General features: G+C 42.2%; 1 protein-coding gene across 1 annotated transcript in view; it reads left to right on the top strand.

Moving 5' to 3' along the window:
* The window catches only part of LOC149148902 (diacylglycerol O-acyltransferase 2D-like), a 217,563-nt gene that overhangs the window by 59,807 nt on the left and 135,718 nt on the right, over nucleotides 1-22,038 (top strand). The window contains exon 3 of the mRNA XM_089440235.1: nucleotides 19,670-19,755. Within this exon, the coding sequence (XP_089296361.1) occupies nucleotides 19,670-19,755 (86 nt within the window). The remainder of the gene's footprint in view (nucleotides 1-19,669; nucleotides 19,756-22,038) is intronic.

The raw sequence follows: 22,038 nt of genomic DNA, 5'->3' as shown, positions 1-22,038 counted from the left end.
AACCCTCAGATAACTGGACCGGTTTTCCCGCATTGGGTTTTTCCGCGGACATTAGTCCAAAAATAATGGTTTCATATGGTGTGTTTGTTTCTGTTTCTTTTTAGTTACTGATCTGTAATATGTTGAGCATGCACTAGTGTTTATTTTCAGTATTTACATTGTAAATAACTTGTTAAGGAAAATAACAAGTAGGTAGGAATAAATCAGATGAAGTGCATGGAGGGTTTCTAATTAAGTAGAAACTTCAACATGGTATCAAAGGGTGATTGCAGATCACAGGAGGGCTAAGGGACATCAGCCAAGCGGAGCAATAGCAACAGAAAACAACTGTCCCGGGGTGACAAAAGTTGTTTCTAGCAGCGCAGAAGCCAAGGAGTGTGATGCAAAGCCAGCCAGAGCCACGCAGAGGAAGTCGGGAGCTGTGCAGAGCCACGCAGAGGAAGCCGGGAGCTGTGTAGAGCCTCAGAGAGGCCAGCGATGCTGACGCAGAGGGCTAGAGGGCTGACGCAGGGCATCCCAAGGCTACGCAAACCCATCTGGGGTGACGCAGAGCCAGTGTGAGGCAGAGAAGGGTTGACGCAGTTCACAGAGAGGCAGTTGCTGGGGTCTAGAAGGCTGTAGAAATATTGCAAAGTGGAGCTGGTGAGCTACTGTAGTCAGAACAGTACTTGATAGAGCAGAGCGAGAGGAGTTGTTACCGAGGGTTTCTAGCCGAGGAACCCAGATCAGAAGTGCAGTTGCACAAGTCGATCAGAGTAGGGGGCATCTTGACAAGCGACAGAAGGATTTCTAGGAGGGAAATCAAGACTCGAAAGGAGTCCAGAAGAGAACTTCCAGACGGGAAGTAGAGACTCAGAGGGGTCGAACAAAGAACTTCCAGGAGGGAAGTAGAGGAGCATCATGGCACTACATGGGGTAAGAGACCAAGATAGATTGGACGGAGCATCGAACTTCGTAGTCTGGAAGGCCAAATTCTTATCAGTGCTTGACAGGAATCGTGTCAAGAACTTCGCCTTGAAGGTAATAGCTGTCCCAGTCGACCCTAATGATAATGACAAGTACGAAGAGGCAATGGTGAGGGCCAAGTGCATTATCCTTGACGGGGTCAAGGATCATGTGGTACGACATATAGCCGAGAAGGAAACGGCATTTGAGATGTGGGAGGCTCTCAAGAAGTTGTACCAGCATACCTCTATGTAGAAAAGAATGCTGCTCGAGAACCAGATGAGGTCGTATCAGATGAAGAAGGGTCAATGGATTGACACCTTCCTCGGAGGATTGAATGAGATCCGAGATCAGTTGACTGCTATAGGAGCAACACCGGATCAGGAGCTTATGGTGAGGACAACCCTGAATGTTGTCTCAGAAGACTGGGAAGTATTTGTCCAGAGTATCCTAGGTAGAGGGACTCTCCCACCTTGGGACGAGATGTGGGCAGCTCTTCGCCAAGAAGAGATCAGACGACAGTCGAATACAAGTAGCAGCAGCAAAGGGATCAAGGTCAAGCAGGAGGAAGAAGATGTGGCCTTAACATTTGAGGGAAAGCGGAAGAAGAAAGATCTCTCCAAGATCAAGTGCTTCCATTGTGGGGAGCTGGGTCATTATGCGACCCAGTGTCCAAGGAAGAAGAGTAAGGGAGAGTCTTCCGAGACTAAGGCAATGCCAACACGAGTAGAGAAGGAAGTTTTGACGGACGATGACTATGCCATGAGTGCACACGCGCCACTTGAGCGGAAGTTGGGAGACATTATGCTATAGTTAGGTAGACTACAGGCGATGAGGGGTAGGATCCTTGAGGTACCTAGCCTCGTGGATTAGACCTTGCTACGGGAGCCCCGAAGAGGAGTAGCAGGACTGGCTGAGTCGGGTAGAGATGGATGCAGATGGAGCAACAGAGAGAGCTACAGTGCAGGAGTCTTGAGATAGCGCAGAGCTAGCAGGTTGTAGTAGTGCGAGAGGCACATGAGTGTTGCACCAGTGCAGGAAGGCATAGAGAGGTGTGCAACGGTGTGAGATGCAGGGAGTTGTTGCAACAACGCAGAGGTTAGAGAGGGAGCACTTGTCAGCGGTAGAGGGAGCGCTTCAGCATCAGTGGGTGTCTCTAGCCCAGCAGGGAGGTTAGTTGGGAGACCAGTTACTTACTTCTCAGTAACTGAGTTGCAGTGCAGCAGTGGTCAACACGATGGAACATGATGAGAGGAGGTGCAGTGCGGATGCAGTGTTGGGAGAAAGGACCAGCAGCAACACGGATGCAGAGGGAGTTGTTGTACAAATGCAACAGCGGCAATGGCAGAACCATGGGCAGCACTACATGAGGCAACAGTGCAGAGGATGTTGGGCAGGAAGGCCTAGCATCAGCAGAGGTACCAATGCCAAATGATTAGAGTAATACTCAGTGAGGAGTATTGCTAGAGCACAGTCCTTGCTAAGAGGGAGTGTTGATTTGGGGTAGTATCGGATGTGCTCTAGCCATGAAATTTGGTGGAGAGGTTGGGGCACATGAGATCTCCAATACCCAGAAAGGGTTGGGCATTCTAAACAGATCAGGAGATATTAAATAATTAATATTTTTAATGGATTCCCTGAGTCTAAACTTAGGGAAAATAAAATATTAATGTGTATTAATATAAATCTGTGTTAGAGTGGTCCAAAAGACATGGATCAAGCTAGATCTAATCTTAGCTGTTGATTAGGGACTTAATCTCGACCGTTGATATGTCAACAGGAAAAGTATAAGAGGAGGCTTGAGGGTCACTTGGAGAATACACCACAGGGATCAGTCATTCTATTCTCTAGAGTGGGGTTTGCTAAGAGAGATAGAATCAGTGATCGGAAGAGCTGCTGAGGGGCATTGAGTATAGAGAGACAGAGAGGCAGAGATAGTGTCGGGATAGTAGCAGAGCAGCCAGAGAGAGAGATGCAGGAGCAGCCAATGCTCACGCAGGGCCACACAGAGGCAGCTAAGTGCTGTGCAAAGCACCAGAGGGGCCAACGTAGCTGACGCAGAGGCTCAGAGAGTTGATGCAGGGCCTCCTGGGGCTGATGCAGGGCAAGATAGGCTGACGCAGTGCCAGCGCTGGCATAGGAGAGGCTGACGCAGTCCAGATTGGGCAGACGCTGGGGTTTTTGGGGCAGATTGGTGCTGAGTAGCTGCCGAAAGGATTATATGAGGTTTTATCCAGAAGATTTGTCAGAAATTGAGAGGTATTACTGCTAAGGAAATTCTCTATTGGGTAGACCAGTTTCGGCACCCAGATTGTACTCTGATATTGCTTAATAAGAAAACCCTCAGATAGCTGCACTGGTTTTCCCGCATTGGGTTTTTCTGGGGACACTAGTCCAAAAATAATGATGTCATATGGTGTGTTTGTTTCTGTTTCTTTTTAGTTGTTATCTGTAATATGTTGAGCATGCACTAGTGTTTATTTTCAGTATTTACATTGTAAATAACTTGTTAAGGAAAATAACAAGTAGGTAGGAATAAATCAGATAAAGTGCATGGAAATAGGTAGGAATAAATCAGATAAAGTGCATGGAGGGTTTCTAACTAAGTAAAATTAGAAATTTCAACATTGCGTTGCTTCGCGGCCCGCTGGACGTCTAACCTCAGATTGGTCTTTGATGAAGTCGTTTTACTCTGCTAACTGGAAAGATACTTCTCGACAATCTGGAACTCCTTCTCGGCCTTTGGAACTAAAAACATCAATCCCTCTCAACAATTCAACTTTGCCTCTAGAAGGTTCTGCGCTACCCCAATTCAACCTCTCTGTGGCTCCTCTGCCTCTTTGCAAATGCACTTGCTGGATCTGGAATGCCTCCTCCATCCTCACTGTCTCTGCCCCTCTCACACTGCTTCGATCTCTAGCTCTCTCTCTGGCAATTGACTATTGCTACTCTCGAAATCGATCTGCTCAGAAATCAAACCTCTCAAGTGTCTTCTCCATCACCTCATCAACCTGCTCTTATAATCCTTTGTTGGAGCACCAATGACCAATATTAAAACTTAATCAATGGCTAGGATCATCTGTGGATTGATCCGTGTGAGTTTCTAGATCATTCACGCCTTGACTTAATTAATACTAATTAATTAACCATATTCCCTAACTTTAGACTTAGGAAATATTTAAAAATTGGTTAGTAATCTAATTAAGTCATTTCTAGGTGTTTCCAGTAACAATTTTTGGGTTTTGGAGATCTTATGTATTCTAGCCTCTCCAAAAAATTTCAAGGCTAGAACACATCCGATGATACAAAAACTAACAAGAATGGGTTACAACTAAATGATACATAATTTTTTGTGTCTTTTACCTCTATATTGATCTTTGAGGCTCCGTGGAGTCACAATCCTTGTGGCTTATCTGAAGGTTGTTGCATCAAGAAGCCCATGAACAGTTGATGTCACATCTACTTCTAGATCTGTGTCCAGAATTTTGAAATTGAGTCCTGAAGGTACTTGACATGGAAGTGCAGACATGTTAAGGATCCAGTGATAGCATATATATACATGCCTGCGGTCTCAGAGAAGGAGTCAAGCTGACCTCATCCAGATTCACTAAGCAACTTCTACTGTGATAAATTGAAGAATCTCACCCAATAATGAAGTGACATGCATTCATACAAGCAGTTACATTTTGCTGTGTCCTTGTCACTTGTGGAGAAAGAGTTCTTCAACTTACAATCGACTACAATTAGCAATCTCATCTAGTGCAACAGTTAGGGTTTCAGACTTGAAGATTTTGCTATGCATCAGATGGTTTAGAGACTTATATAGCAGTAGTTGATTGGTCCTTCAATTGAATAGTACAATGCAAAAATTAGATGGTTTTCTTGTATTTGGCTAGCCCTCATAATTAAGTATTCTGCAAGTCTTGATCCCGTTCCTTGATGTACGAGAAACATCTGAAACATTTGGTTGACAGTATCATATTTGATTGTTGGCTTGGGTTTGCAAAAGGGACTAAAAGAGTAGGGCTTGTAATCATTGTTGCAAAATGAAGTAGCATCAATAAACACACTTAGAAAAACTTCATATACCGCTGAGGCTTGAGTGATGTATTAAAGTTGAATTATTGCAGAAGGGTCAACATGCTAAGAGCCTAAGACAATTGAGACAATGTCCTTAACCTAGCAGTGATCTTTGATGTGACAATATTCTTATGATTTAACCAAAGGATTTTCGTGTGAGCGAAAGGGATGTGACAATTGATGTCTGTATGAGTCTTGTCACTCATACCTATTAGAGCAGAGCTGTGCTATTGTTTTGGGTCACTGACTATTTTTGAGCAGAAGCTAAGGCTTGCTAGGGTCTGCATATTGTGATTATGCAGCCTCCTGTGTAGACAGTAAGAGATTATAGAAGCACAGTGTCTGTTACAGTGATGTGTGCTAGTGTTTTGAATAACAGTGACCAAACTGTAGTGTGATCTATGACATTGCACCGATTGTGTGGTGGTCACACTTTACAAGACTTTTGATATGCCAGTTGACTGGTCCTTCAATTGAACAGTACAGTGCAAAGCATAGATGGTTTTCTTGTATTTGGCTAGCCCTCATAATTAAGTAATCTGCAAGTCTTGATCATGTTCCTTGATGTATGAGAAACATCTAAAACATTTGGTTGACAATATCGTATTTGATTACTGGCTTGGGTTTGCAAAAGGGACTAAAAGAGTAGGGCTTGTATTCATTGTTAGAAAATGAAGTAGCATCAATAAACACAATTAGAAAAACTTCATATACGACTGCAGCTTGAGTGATGTATTCAAGTCAAATTATTGCAGAAGGGTCAGCATGCTAAGACAATTGAGACAATGTCCTTAACCTAGTAGTGATCTTTGATGTGACAATATTCTTGTGATTTAACCAAAGGATTTCCATGTGAGTGAAAGGGACCTGACAACTGATGTATGTATGAGTTTTGTCATTCATACCTGTTAGAGCAGAGATGTGCTATTGTTTTGGGTAACTGACTATTTTTGAGCAGAAACTAAGGCTTGCTAGGGTCTGCTTATTGTGACTATGCAGCGTCTGATGTAGACAGTAAGAGATTATAGAAGCGCAGTGACTGTTACAAGGATGTGTGCTAGTGTTTTGAATAACAGTGACCAAACTGTATTGTGATCTATGACATTGCACCTATTGTGTGGTGGTCACACTCTACAAGACTTTTGATATGGCAGTAAAATTGTTGTATGGTAGTAACATAAGAGTATCCTAGAGTATTGACAGTATAACAACAGCATGTGCTTAATATGATAGCTTATGTATATGACTATAACCTTGTGAACCTTGTATGTTGTTGAACTTCTATATGGCAGATTCCCTAATGTATGAACCATATGACAGCAGTGACAGTGACCTTGCTACGTGACAGTGACATTATCACACAAAGTGGCAGCAGATGGAGCAGTGACAACAGTTGATAGCAGCAGCAGAAACAGTGGTGAAGTGGCAGCAAGAATAACAAGTGAAGTAGCAGCAGTAGTAGACAATTGTAGAGTGGGAGCATCAGATAGTAGCAATAGTAGCAGTAGTAGCAGAGAGGCAGCATGGACAGAGGCAATGACAACAATAAAGAGGATTGAGGAAACAATTGACAGTGAATAACAGTGGCAGTAGTTGTAGTGGACAGTTGTAACAGTGGCAGTAGCAGCAGTAGTGGTAGTGAGAGTAGCAACTTGTTGTATTTGGGTCATTGTCCCTGGTATGAGAGCCCAAACCTTTCAGGGAGCATTTACTTCCTTCCAGCCTTGCTGGTAAAACCCCTTGGGGAGTCTTGTACTTCCTTCAAGTTCAACTGGTAAACTTTGTATGTACATCATACATAACCAAAGCACTTGTTGAGCGACAAATCTTTGGTGTACTGATCTTGTGATGTGTTGTTTCATGCTTATGTTCTATTTAATGCTTTGAATAATTGATGGTAACTAACCGATTGTGAAGAGTAAAGGAAACACTGATTCACCCCCCTCTCAGTGTTTCTAACAGGACAAACGATGGAATTAACTCAATGATGAAATAAGGTGGCTCTAAGTGATAAGTAAAATGACGCTTCAACTAATAAACTCTTTCCCATCTTAAAAAACCAACTTGTGGATGATGTCCCCCATATATGCACTAGCGTTAGGGAAATTTTGAGGAAAAAAATAAGCCTCAAAATGAAAAATGTATTAACAAAATCAACTTTAAAAAAATCAACAGGACTCAAGATCACGATGTCATCCTCAGGAGTAAATATTTTTGGAGGGAAAAGAGAAAAACTACTTTTTTTTAATTATATTTTCGACTTATCTACATATGAGTTTACTCAAATTTTAGGTTTGGGCAATTGTTGGATGCGGAATTAGATTCTACATCCAATGAGTGCCCACCCTCTATACTTTTGAGTAGATCCATGCCGAGAAAAATTGAAAATACATGAAAAATGTTTATCATGTATTTTCAATTTTTCTTAGCGTGGATCTACTAAAAAATTGAAAGTACATGAAAAATATTTTTCATGTATTTTCAATTTTTCTCAGTGCAGATCAATGTTTTAAAACTCCGACTCAGACTCCGACTCCGCCGAGGGTCGACTCCGACTCGGTATCGACTCGGCCGGCTCGATTTCAATGACTCGGTCGTTGTAAAAAATACATTAAATATTTTTTTTTTATAAAAAAACATAATTTTAAAGATTTTCATTCATGTTTCCAAACACACGGCATTATAATATAGATGGAAGAAAACATATGATCAAAGTAGGCTCATGAATATATCCATTATATCAAAATGGCACCCAGTGCACTGTCCAATGGCAATACATACATGATTAAAGATTCAAAACAAAAGACACATAACCAAGGAGGCTAGAAATGGCCTCAACAACAAAAGTAAACTGTGACCAGTACTACTGGCTAGTAGCTACTGCCAGAGGAGCCAAGATCATGTTGATCAATCTCTGGCTCATCATCAGAGTCAGACAGGGGGCCCATGGCTCCTCCTCCTCCTCATCATCTCCAACTGCAACTGTAGAAGTGGTAGCACTAGCAGGCTATGCAGCAGATGCAAGCTGAGATAAAGAAGATATGCGGCTGCGCTTCTGTCGTGGTTGAGCAAAGGAAGCGCCTGCAACTGGAGTATTTGCTGGCTGTGAGGCTAAGGCTGGTAGTACAGGTGGATCGGGATCTGCATTCAACTGAACATCATGTTCGAGTGATGCCTCCCTATCTAAATCTAAATCAAGATCCTCATCAGGATCAAACTCTGCTGGATGACTCTCCACTACCCAATCTGATGTTGGATCAATGTCTTCCAACACAATGGGATCTGAATCAGGTCTTTTGTTCAACAATTGGTTTCGTTTGAGCTGGAGGTTGTATTGGACATAGACTAGATCATTTAACTGTTTTTGATCCAAATGGTTTCTCTTTTTTGTGTGAATCCTCTCAAAGACAGACCAATTGTGCTCACACCCAGTAGCACTACAAGTTTGACTCAAAATATGAATTGCAAACTTCTACAATTCAAGACAATGGCCACCAAAAGCCTCCTACCATTGTGCTGCAAAAAACATAGGAGTGTAATGAGTTATCTCAACAAAATTACAAATTATATCCAACTTTCAAATTATAAACGATTTAACAAAATTTAAAAAAGTATTGTAAAACTATTAAGAATTTGAAAATTGAAATTTTTGTTTACTTGGCTCATCTGCGTCTCTTGCAATCTTTGCTAGGTTCTTCCCAAAGGTACTCGAGGCATTGCTGAAGGTCGTGACCTGTTATTGTATCTCCAGCTGATCAGATTCCAATGGGATCATGCGATCAATGCAGTCAATTAGTCCATCTCTGACCTCCCCCCTCAAAGCTCCCGACTCCTTAGCTTTATAATGATATCATGGGTTCAAAAAATACCAAGCTGCATGTATAGGGCGATGGAGTTGATTGTTCCATCTTTCATGAATGATTGCCCAAATGGGCCCATACTTAGCCACTCTATCCCTGTATGCCCTCTTTATTTGCTCCTTTGTTTGATCCATAGCCTCATAAATGAAGCCCACAGCCAATCTTTCCCCATCCACCAACTGCAACACCTTAACCAGTGGCTTAGCAAGCTTCACAATCTCTGCTTCCTTTCTCCAAAAAGTTTCTTCATTAACTTTCTTTTTCAATTCTTTGCCTTCCAGTTTGTGAGACCAATTGCTTTGATTCCATTCATCACTGGAAAACATCTTTTGCAAGTTTCTATTTTGGGAAAGCATAGATTGCAATGTCAAAAAATGAGTAGCAAATCTAGTGATGGCAGGCCTAATAATATCCCTGCCCCCAGTGTGTTTCCTCATGAGGCTCAAAATCCATGAATGATTGTAGATAAATTTTGTTATGCTTTTGGCATGATCTACAATGTTTTTGACCCAATCTAATTTTCCAATATCCTCAAGCATGAGGTCTATGCAATGTGTAGCACATGGGGTCCAAAAGATGGTCTTGTGTTTTTCCTCTAACAGTTTACCAACAAGAACATAGTTAGAAGCATTATCTGTGATGACTTGAACAATAATAGCCACCCCCACCTCCTCAACAACCTGATCCAATAGCTGAAACAACAATTGCCCATCTTTTACCTTATCAGATGCATCAACTGATTTTAAAAACATGGTTCCCCGTGGGTAGAAGATAAAAAAGTTTATGATGGTACGGTTTCTTTGATCAGTCCATCCATCTGACATGATGGTGCATCCTGTTCTTGCCCATGAGTCCTTGAAATCTTTCAAATACTCATTAATTGAGGCAATTTCTTTCTACAAACAATACCCCCTTAGCCCATGCATAGTAGGGCCTTTGAAGCCTTTTCCAGCAGTGTGTATGGCATCCAACATAGGCTCATAGTATGGTGAATGGGAAGCATTGAAGGGGATATCAACATCATACCACCATCTAGCTATGTAATCACAAACAGTCTGTAAAAATTCTGTTTCCCACCCCGGTTTTAAGTTTCACCTTATTTCTCCCATGTAGTTAAATGCCCATTCCCATAACCATACATTTAACAGACTGAAAAAATAAATATTGCTGAAAACACAAATTCTGGAAATTTTTCAGAATGTTGGAAATTGCAGAAATAAAAATCAGCAATTAAAAACAGCCATTAAAACACATTTAAACTCAGTGATTTTTGGTCAACTTGACCCTGGAAAAACCCCCTACAACTCTTGGGGAAAACCAGTTTGAGAGCTCTTCTTTATTTCTGGAAATGCCTTTTTACAGTGAGAAATTTTCAGCAAAAATCAGCAAACAAATTTACAACTTATCTCGATTTCTGAGCCTCACAGCCCACCAGAAATTTCCAAACAGCAACACAATGCTGTACGGCCACTGTACGGACGGTACGAGCGGCTGTACGGACGGCTGTACGGACGGTACAGACAGGCTGTACGGACGGTACAGACAGGCTGTACGGACCTCGATTTTTGTGCAGAAAATCAGCTGCCTCGATTTCTGTGCAAAAACAAATCTGCCTTCTACTGTTTGCTCAAGAAAAATCTGCCTTTTACTGCTTGCACATTCAGCTGTAAGGATTTGCTTAAATGCTGCCTTGGTATGTGTGCCAAGCTGCTGCCTCCTTCTCCTCCTTGTCCAGAAATCTCCCTTGCTCTCTTGCTCTCTCTCTCTCAATCTGCTCATGAAAGAATGAATGATCTTTTCCTCCTTTTCCTCCCTTAACCCAACCCTAAATGACTTTTGGGTGATCCCTAAATCCAATGGCTGAAATAGATTTAGATCAATGGCTGAGATTAAATGCTCATTTAAATCTCACTTTCTATTTTTTAATTCACCCCACTTTAATAAAGACCCACTTAGTCATTTATTTCCAAAGTCACTTTTCCTTTCTAATTTTTCATTGACTTTATAAAAGTCACTTTAAAATTAGACTTAGTAACTTTATCACTTAAAGTCACTTTCAAATTAGATTTAACTTTATAAAAAATTATAAAGTTACTTTAGGAGAAAAATTAAATTCTTTTGGACACTTTTCCCTAGGCCAAAGATCAAAGCCTTAGGGAACCACCTGTCCTCCGGTACCAAATTTCAACACTCCCTCTTACCAAGGAAGGTGTTCCTCACCACACCCATCTTGTCTCTGAAGTAGACATGCTTGCCCCGTGGTAAGGCTTTGGTAAGAATATCTGCAACCTGCTCATCAGTGGAAATATACTCAAGCTTCACAGCTCCCTTCTGAACATAGTCTCTGATGAAATGATATCTGATCCCGATATGCTTTGACCTGTCATGAAATACTGGATTCTTCGTGAGTTTAATGCAACTCTGATTATCACAGTAAATCACTGAAGGTCTCAACGACTGACTAAATAAGCCAAACAACATCTTGCGAAGCCAGATGGCCTCACAACTAGCTGGACTGGCTGCCATATACTCTGCTTCCGCTGAACTCAGTGCTACTGACTGCTGCTTCCGGCTGAACCATGACACTACTGCTGAACCCAACCCAAAACAACACCCTGAAGTGCTCTTCCTATCAGAAGCACAACCTGCCCAATCAGAATCAGTGTATCCTGCCAATCTCACTCCATCTCCCTGCCTGTAGTCCAGACCATAATCCACTGTCCCCTGCAAGTACCGCAAAATGTGTTTTGCAGCCACCCAGTGAACCTTCCTAGGCTCACACATAAACTGACTCATCGTGTTGACTGCAAAACAGATATCTGGTCTAGTGTTGACCAAATACATCAAGGAACCAATCAGCTGCCTGTACAATGTGGGATCCACCAACTTGGAATCCGAAGCATGAAGCTTCTTCCAGTTGGTGATCATCGGTGTCGACATGGGTCTACAATCCTCCATGTGGAATCTGCTAAGGATGTCCACACCTCCAAACCCAAAAAGTAATGCATCAAGCCGATGTCCTTCATCTCAAACTCCGCCGCAAGATCTCTCTTGCAGTGCTCTATGAGTCTCTCTGCACCTGTAATGATCAAGTCATCCACATACAACACTAGAATGAGAGGCTCTTCACCAATCACAATAAAGTAAAGGTTCGGATCTGCCTCACTCTTTGTGAAACCCATACCCTGCAAGTATGCATCTATCCTGGAGTACCAAGCTCTGGGAGCTTGCTTCAGGCCATAAAGGGCCTTCTTCAATCTGCACACATGGGACTCCTTCCCATGCACCTCAAAGCCCTGTGGCTGCTCAATGTACACCTCCTCCTGTATGAAGCCATTGAGAAATGCGGTCTTCACATCCATCTGGTGGATCTTCCAACCCATCTCTGCTGCTATCGATATAATGGAGCGGATCGAAGTATATCGAGCCACGGGAGCGAAGGTCTCCTCATAATCAACTCCCTCTACCTGGGAGAACCCTCTAGCCACAAACCTCGCTTTGAATTTCTCAATGCTGCCATCTGCAGCATGCTTTACCTTGTAAAGTCATCTGGAAGTAACCACGGATTTGCCCTCAGGCCTCGGCACCACCTCCCAAACATCATTCTTCATGATAGAAGAATACTCCTCCTGCATGGCCTCTCTCCAGACCTGCTGGCTAGCTGCCTCCTCATAGCTAGAAGGCTCAGAGTCAAGGATGCTGGTAACCATCGCCATATAACTACAAAACCTCTCAGGTGGTCTACTCTCTCTGACCGGCCTCTTCGGCTCAGCAACAGATGTGGCATCTCTCAAGGTGTCCTGAAGCCACTTGGGCTTCCTCTTCCCTGAGCATGCTTCTCCCATAGGAGAATGAAACTCCTCCTCCTCATCACCATCAGTAGCCTGAACTCCTGACTGTCTGTCTGTTGTCCTCCTGCCTGCACCTGAACCTGTAGAAGCTGAGGTACCGTGTGAACTGTCCATCAGTGGACTCCCTAGTGAACTGCTCTGCATGCTGCCCGGAGCACCACCCCTCTGGCTCGGCGAGCCACTGCTCACTGATGGACCTGACATCCTCATAGATGTACCTCCGCATCCTCCTGATCCCTGCCCACTGGATCCCTGCGACTGACTCAACTGCTGCTGAGGGTCTGGCTGATCCAGATACTCTAACTCCTGTGACCTCCTAAAGGCCCTGTCCTCCTCGAACTTCACATCCCGTCTGACAAAAACTCTCCTCTGTGCAGGAATGTAAATCCGAAAGGCCTTTGAGGTCTCACTGTAGCCCACAAAGATACCCTTCTCTGCGGTGGGCTCTAGTTTGGTCCTCTTCTCCTTGGGTATATAGGAGTATGTAATGCATCCAAAGATATGAAGATGACCAAGATCAGGCTTCTTCCTAGAGAAAGCCTCCTCCGGAGTCATGTGCCCCAAGGCACGATGCGGACTCCTGTTCTGCAAGTAAACAGCTGTGTTGCAGGCCTTTGCCCACAAGAACAATGGCAACCCCTGATCATGTAACATGGCTTTGGCAGCCCCTATGATGGATCTGTTCTTCCTCTCCGCAACCCCGTTCTGCTGGGGGTTGTGAGGAACAGTGAACTCCCTCCTAATGCCTGCCTCCGCACAATAGTCAACAAACTCTCCAAGGGTGTACTCTCCTCCATTGTCCGACCTCAGGGACTTGATCTTTCGACCTGTTTGAGTCTCCACAAGAGCTCTGAACTCCTGAAATCGCTTGAAGACCTCATTCTTGGTCTTCAAGAAATAAATCCAGGTCCTCCTGGAGTGATCATCAATGAATAAGACATAGTACTCATATCCACTCAAGGAAACATGAGACATCCGACCGCTCACATCGAAATGAATCAAATCAAGTATCCCCGTCGCTCTGCTGTCACTGCTGGGAAAAGGGGATTTGGCAAACTTGCCCATTGCACAACCTCTGCAAGTATCAAAGTGATCAGTACTGAAATCTGGCACACCTGTGGTGATCTCCCGCAATGTCCTCAAGGCTCCATGATACATGTGTCCCATCCTGCGGTGCCAAATCTCACACAGCTCAGAACTGCTAGCTCTGCTGTCGGTACTACTGCTCAATGCCAAAAGGTGCTGGAATGCAAACTTGTACACCTTTGCATGGCGTACACCTATCACTCTAGCTGAATCAGCTGGAGTGCCCCTGGGATACATCAACACCTGTCCTTCCCTGAACAGTACCTCATATCCTCTGTCCTCAAAAGCTGAGACGGATATGAGGTTCTTCCTCATCCCTGGCACATAAAGAACATCTGACACTTTCAAGGGAGGTCTGGACTCCCTCTGAAATGTCAGTGTACCCACCCCGACTGCTCTAACAACTCTGTCATCACCGAGTACTACCTCAATATCAGTGCCACTCTCTGAAAGCTCTGAGAAGTTCCGAACTCCTGTCATGTGACGTGAAGCCCCACTGTCCACATACCAGATACCTGTAGATGCTCCGCTAATCGAGGGAAAAGCATGCTCCCTCTGAACCTGTGTGGCAGGTGATCCTGCACCAGAGGACTCACATGTAGTGAACGCAAACTCCCGGTCAAAACGACCTGCAAAGTCCTCAATCTCAGCTGAAGCTGCCACATCCTGGTTCTTCCCCTTCTTCTTCTTCTTCTCCGGACACACAACTGCATAGTGTCCCATCTTCTGACAATTCCAACACTTCACTTTGGAATAGTCCTTCTGTGAGTTACCCTGTTTACCTTTACCTTTGCCTTTGCCTCCACCACCGCTTGTGGAAGCCTGCTTCTTCCCTTTGCCTTTCTTGCCTCCTGCCACCAGTGCTACGTCCTCATCCTGCTCAACTGGCTTGGCTGCCCCAAGCTGTCCTTTCCTGATCTCTGTCTGAATACAATCATCCCAAAACCTCTCCCATGTGGGAAGGGTCTCACGTGCACAAACCCCATCAGCAAAGTTCAACCATGAACGGGGGAGGCCATTCACTGCAATACGCACCAACTCAGTGGATGGAATGGCCTCTCCAATCGCTGCCAACTCATCTCTCACATTGGTAATATTTGTGAGATATCCAGCTGCACTATCATTCCCCATCTTAATGTTCTTCAGCTTCTCCTTCAGGACCATCTTTCGGTTCTCATTGGTACTCTGGTAGAGATTGGACAATGCTGTCCACATCTCATGGGCATTGCTCTTTCCTCTCACATGAGGAATGCAATGGTCTTTGATTCCGTCTAGAATCAACCTCTTTCCCTTGTTGTTCTTTCTATTATAAGCTGCCAACTGAGTAGCATCAGTAGGCACAACAACAGGGTGCTGTGCTGTATGCACCATGATATCCCAGACTTCTGCCTCCTCAAAGATACTCTGCATTCTCTCCTTCCAAACGCTGTAATTTGTATGCCCATCCAACCTATCCTCCGCCCTCAATCCCAATGACATCTTGCTGTCCTAAAACTGAAAAATAGCACTGCTGTGGTAAAGATAAAACTGTTGTTTATGAAAAATCAGCTTGCTGGAATTTTCTGAGTGAAAAAATCAGCAGCTGTATTTTTTTTCTTTTGCTGTCCCAAACTGCCCTTCAGCACTCAAGCTCCGATACCATGTAAAAATTCTGTTTCCCACCCCGGTTTTCAGTTTCACCTTATTTCTCCCATGTAGTTAAATGCCCATTCCCATAACCATACATTTAACAGACTGAAAAAATAAATATTGCTGAAAACACAAATTCTGGAAATTTTTCAGAATGCTGGAAATTGCAGAAATAAAAATCAGCAATTAAAAACAGCCATTAAAACACATTTAAACTCAGTGATTTTTGGTCAACTTGACCCTGGAAAAACCCCCTACAACTCTTGGGGAAAACCAGTTTGAGAGCTCTTCTTTATTTCTGGAAATGCCTTTTTACAGTGAGAATTTTTCAGCAAAAATCAGCAAACAAATTTACAACTTATCTCGATTTCTGAGCCTCACAGCCCACCAGAAATTTCCAAACAGCAACACAATGCTGTACGGACGGTACGGGCGGCTGTACGGACGGTATAGACGGCTGTACGGACGGTACGAACAGGCTGTACGAACGGTACAGACAGGCTGTACGGACCTCGATTTTTGTGCAGAAAATCAGCTGCCTCGATTTCTGTGCAAAAACAAATTTGCCTTGTACTGTTTGCTCAAGAAAAATCTGCCTTTTACTGCTTGCACATTCAGCTGTAAGGATTTGCTTAAATGCTGCCTTGGTATGTGTGCCAAGCTGCTGCCTCCTTCTCCTCCTTGTCCAGAAATCTCCCTTGCTCTCTCTCTCTCAATCTGCTCATGAAAGAATGAATGATCTTTTCCTCCTTTTCCTCCCTTAACCCAACCCTAAATGGCTTTTGGGTGATCCCTAAATCCAATGGCTGAAATAGATTTAGATCAATGGCTGAGATTAAATGCTCACTTAAATCTCACTTTCTATTTTTTAATTCACCCCACTTTAATAAAGACCCACTTAGTCATTTATTTCCAAAGTCACTTTTCCTTTCTAATTTTTCATTGACTTTATAAAAGTCACTTTAAAATTAGACTTAGTAACTTTATCACTTAAAGTCACTTTCAAATTAGATTTAACTTTATAAAAAATTATAAAGTTACTTTAGGAGAAAAATTAAATTCTTTTGGACACTTTTCCCTAGGCCAAAGATCAAAGCCTTAGGGAACCACCTGTCCTCGGTACCAAATTTAAACACAGTCTCCCTCAATTCTTTCTTCCAATGGTCATCTAAAGTGGGTTGCATTTGAATTCTACTAGCTTGAGGACCATGTGCATCTCTGATGGAGAGGAGGGAGTGAAATAACTTTTGATAGTCATATCACCCTTTTTCATTCTACCCTTTCCCTTATCTTGAATAGAACCAAAAGAGGGAGGAACATATCGGAAAGGGTTGGATGCATCAATATGAGGGATAGAGGAAGAACCCTCAAAATCATAATGGGGGTTGGTAGCCATCATTTTTGTATCTCTCTCTTCCTCCCAATTTCAGCCTCTAACTCTTTTTGCCTAGCCTTATCTTCTTTAAACTTCTCAAAGTTGGCTAACAATTCCTTCCTAATCTCCCCAATTTCTGGTGAGGTACATGGAGTAATTTGGCCTCTAATCCTCGCCAAGTGTTGTTTCAGCCTATTAATGCCCTCAGGACCTTCCTTAATTTTCCTTTGGCAAAATTTGCAATGCATTTGACTATCAACCATTTCAACATATGCCCAAGTAGCATCTTTCACTCTAGGTGCCATTTCTTGACTAGGAAATGAAAGCAAACAATCTGAAAATGAAAAAAAAAAAAAAACATTGATTCAATGTTCATTTCTTTCACAAAAAACACTTTTTAGGATTTTTAGATATGCACCTAAAATTTAATAAGCAAAAACAGATTTGTACAAGTGAAAAAAAATTACCTCCAGGCACAAATTGCCTCCTCAAGCTTGCTCCAAGAAATCAACTCCTCAATGCTGCTCCAAATAGCTGCCCAAGAAGCTCCTCACTCTGGCTACAATGCTTGCCCAAGACTCCTCACCGCTGCTCCAAAAACAAACTCAACAATTGCTCACAAACTCTCACTGAAGTTCTCACTCAAATGCATGAGATGGCTGTGAGAGAATGAGAGCATTTGAATGGGTTAAATAGGGTTTGGGAGAGGGGAATGCAACCCAAATTACACTTAACCAATTTTTAAAACAACTTGGAGTCCCCAACACTCAGCAAAATCTTAAAAATTAAAAAATATATATAGAAAAACGTTGCTTTTGGGGTTTACTGGATGCATGAATTGACACGGCCGAGTAGATACGGATCTGGCTGAGTCGGCCGAGTTAAGATTGACCCGGCCGAGTTAAGATTGACCCGGCCGAGTCATGCCATGACTCGACTGCGTCAGTCTTAACTTGGCCGATCGAACCGGATCTTCTACCGAGTCGCAATTTTTTTTATCGGCTCGGACCAACTCGGTCAAGTCGGTTTTGAGCCGGCCGGCTTTTAAAACAATGGTGCAGATCTACTCAAAAGTATGCATAGTGGGCACTTGTTGGATGCATAATCAAATTATACATCTAATGAGTGCCTACACTTGAAATTTGAGTAAACTCATAAGGAGATAAATCGAAAATACGATTAAAAAAGTAGTTATTTATTTATTTTAAATTCGTAGTTCTTATTTTATTATTTTCCATAGGAGGCCAATTTTATACCGCAAAATTCCTCTAATTATGTCACCTTTCATCACATAATTCATGAGCAATAGTAATTAACCCAATGTGCTCAAATATTCAAAATAAAAAATGGCTCCATACCATATCCAACTTATGTCTTACGTGTACCATCCCTTATGTGAAGCAATCATATGAATGGAATAAGAGAAGTGGGCAGCCCCATCCTTTATGTGGAGCAATCATATGAATGGAATAAGGAAAGTAGCAGCCCCATTATGATGCATTAGAATATGTATATTTGTGAACATATATGCCAATCGTGACATCATCCCCACATATGCTATCGCATGAGTTAAAGGTGGAAAAGCTATTGTATGAATGAGGTAATGAAGGGGGTGGCTCCATCAATAACATAATCAGCCTCCATAGTCTAAGATACCCAAACATGAATAAAGGGGAGGGCCCCATTGACATATAAAATAATAATAAATTGCCCCCACATATGTGCCAATGAAGGTTTACTGTATAAGGGTTTTGTACCTTGAAAATAGAAGTGGTATCTCTCAATGATATCTGTCATAAGCCAAAGTCATATTAAAAGGGGACCATGTTGTTACATCCTTTTTATTGACAAACAATCATAATGAACTAGAATCCCACAATGCCACTCTTGATCCTTCAATGATTTTTCGGGTGTTGCACAAGTAGGATCTTGATCCATCCACCATAGCACCAAAGATCATGTCACAACCATCCATCCTGGCATCAAGTGAAGCCATAACCCCAAAGCTCCATCAACCATAGATATGCAACCATGAAGAAAGAATAAAGCCATGACAATCCATCACAAAGGAGCAATGGATCTTCTCTAGTCCAAAACACCAACTCAAGCATGCGAAGCATCATCTCCGAGGAGGGGGTAACAAGTACTAGACTTGTGTTAAAGACAAATCCAAAGATCAACATGCTTAAATTCAATCATATTTCCGTTCTTTCCGTCGAGCTCTTCAGTGACTTAAATTTCATGTAACAGAATATTCATTTGTATTCTTTAAAAACGCTGCAGTTATGTTCTTGATGCACTTGCTCTATTAAAATATTGATTCATATACTGCAGTGTAAATTAGTATCAGCATCTGTTTGTATGTATAGGAAATAATACATGAAAATAAAACCGAGGTTTTTATGTCAGTTAGAAGTGGATATTATGACAAATTTAGGAATCCCAAAAAAGCTCATTCTGTCATGCAAGCTTGCTTGTTATTAAATAAAGTAATAATAGTTGTAATTGTACATAATGCCGCATCCATAGCATAGTCCATCTTAATATGTTTGGTAATGATCCTTTTACTATGCAGCTGTAGACACCATGCAAATTTATTAATAAAATTGAAGATTCTGATGATGTTGCTTTTCTAGAATGTTATTAGATACATTTTTCTTGGCAGGCATTTTATAGCATACAGACACCAATATTAATCATGTTTCCCCAGTACTTTCATTCTGTCGGTGATGATATTTGTGGGTTTTTTAAGACAGCTTTATAATTTTGTTTCCCTGATTTTTCCATTTTGTGTGGGATGGTGGTTGTGGGCTTTTTCTAATTGGGTAATACTCTATTGGCAGGTTTGTCTGTTACCATGGATCACGTTACTTCCCCGTTACTGTAATAATAGAAAATATGAAGGCGTTTAATCCCAGTAATGCCTATGGTTTGTATTTCAGATCAACTATCAATTATTTTCTTTCCATATTTTGCTTACAAGTGGCACACCCATGATAGAAATGACGTTTATGTCAATGGGATATACATCAAAGAAATTTCCGTTGGTTTGCATGGTCTAGAATATTTCAAAGCAAGCAGCTAAAATAGCATAAATTTTGGATTAGAATGCACTCATTATTTAGGTAAATACGAAAAAAAATCCTGTTGCCATAAATAATCTATCGTGTCAATACCCTTGAAAAAGGCTTCTATTATTTGGTCAAGTTTTTGAACTTTTAGGATATAGTATGTTTTGATGCATATTTCTGTAATTTTATCTTGACCATAAAAACCAGGATAAATGGTTGACCGTTGAGCACTTAGTTGAAAAAATATCATGATAATATGAAATGTGTTATAACGTTGCATTTAATCAAAAACTATGTGAGTAACGTTAAAGTAGGTATTGCTTAGACATTCTCCTGGAATCTATGTCATTTGGTACAGCTGACCGATGGCTAATCACTTACTAAGAAGAAATGTAGTGATTGTTTTCAAAACCGTTTAAACTTTTGTCTACACCTATGTGGTGCTTGTATTCTAGACACCAAAACTCTCCAATAGCTTCCCATTGATAAATTCTAGTCTTGAAACTAATTCTATGCCGACTAATTGTAAATCAAAAGATATTACCTAAAGTTATTAACATGATTTGGACCTGTTACCACATACATTGTGTTACCACTTGATTTGTCACAATGGATGTGTAAGATTTTCACTTAGGACAATTCGATGGCAATTTGGAAAACCAACCACTATCACCTAGGTTTGTCTTCCCTCTTTTCAGGGTGAGACAATGAATCAGGGTTGCGGGGGAGTGCCCCCCCCACATCCCTGCTCCGAATTCGCGCTCCGGTCGGGAGCTATTTGGGAGATAGTTGGGAGCACGCTCCTGAAATCGCTCGCGGCAAAAAAAAAACACTCCCTAGTTTTTTGGGAGCGTTTAGGGGAGCAGTCAGGCGAGTTCTCTCCTTGACCGCTCCCGTACGCTCCGGGAGTGCTTTTTAAGAGGAGGGAGCGACTGGGGAGCAATCGCTCCCGACCGCTCTCCGCTCTTAAAAAGCGCTCCTGTTCGGTGCTGAAAAAAGGTTGCGTGGCGGAGAGGGAGGGATGACGACCGATGGTGGAGAGGGAGAGGAAAGGGAGAGAAAGCGGGGGGGGGGGGGAAAGATAAATAGACCCTCTTCCCTCCCATTATTCATTTCATCCATTGGAGAGAAAGAGGAACAAGAGAGTTTGGAGCAAGAGAGAGTTTGGAGCTTGGAGAGAGGAGCTTGGTGAGAGAGGAGCTTGAGGAGCTTGCAAGGGGAGATTGGAGCTTGGGATTGAAGGCCAAAGAGGTAGGATCTACACTCAAATCCAACAATATTTTTTTGTTTGTTTGTTTGTTAAATTTATTTATATGTTCATTGATAAATAAATATTTTTTTTTTCTCTATTTCCCATTCTTCCATTTTTTTGCAGACTCAAAACTTCAAAGTTCAAACATCATGGTTATGGCTTGGCATTTTCTTCTTCTTGGTTCATTTTTTGGTTATTATGGTGTTGGAAAGTAGAAGGAGGAGGGTTGATCATGAAGAAGAGGATGAAGAAGTGGGTTATAGTGGATTTGATGACAACCCCGGAGATGAGTACCTTGGTGAGGGGGGAGAGAGTGAACATGATTCAGGCCAAAAAACTAAACAAGACCAAACCCCATTGTGGAAATATGTTTCTAGGCGTGAAGGAGGGAGAGGGGGTGGAACCACTAACTTTGAATGCCCCCATTGCAACAAAACTTACACAAGTTCATACACTCATGCCAGAAGGCACCTTTGTGGGAAAACACCATGGGATGAAGATAAACCAATAGGAATCAAAACTTGTGCAAGTGTGTCAGCAACAGATAGAGCCAAATACATAAGGGAAGAGGAGGAAGCCGAATACAAATCTAAAAAATCAAAGGGTTTGTTTGAACATAGCTCACAATCACATCAACATGCACAAAAAACTCCTTCAACATCCTCCCATGGCAGTGGATATGGAGGCACAGGACCAAACATCTCTTTAAGGCGTAGAACCATATCAGATTTCCTTGATGAAGGGTGTAGGAATGATGTGGATTCAAAAATTTACCGGTTTCTCTATGCATGTGGGATACCATTCAAAGTTCTTCGCTCACTTATTGGCATGAAATGGTTTCTGTCATAAATGATGCCCCTAAAGGATACAAGAGCCCTGGGTATGACAA

The sequence above is a fragment of the Pinus tabuliformis genome, chromosome 9, assembly GCF_031772625.1.
Source record: "Pinus tabuliformis cultivar Carrire ecotype Pingquan chromosome 9, CPIR1, whole genome shotgun sequence".
NCBI lineage: Eukaryota > Viridiplantae > Streptophyta > Pinopsida > Pinales > Pinaceae > Pinus > Pinus tabuliformis.
The sequence above is the reverse complement of the archived record's forward strand: the minus strand, read 5'-3'. Positions and strand labels throughout refer to the sequence as shown.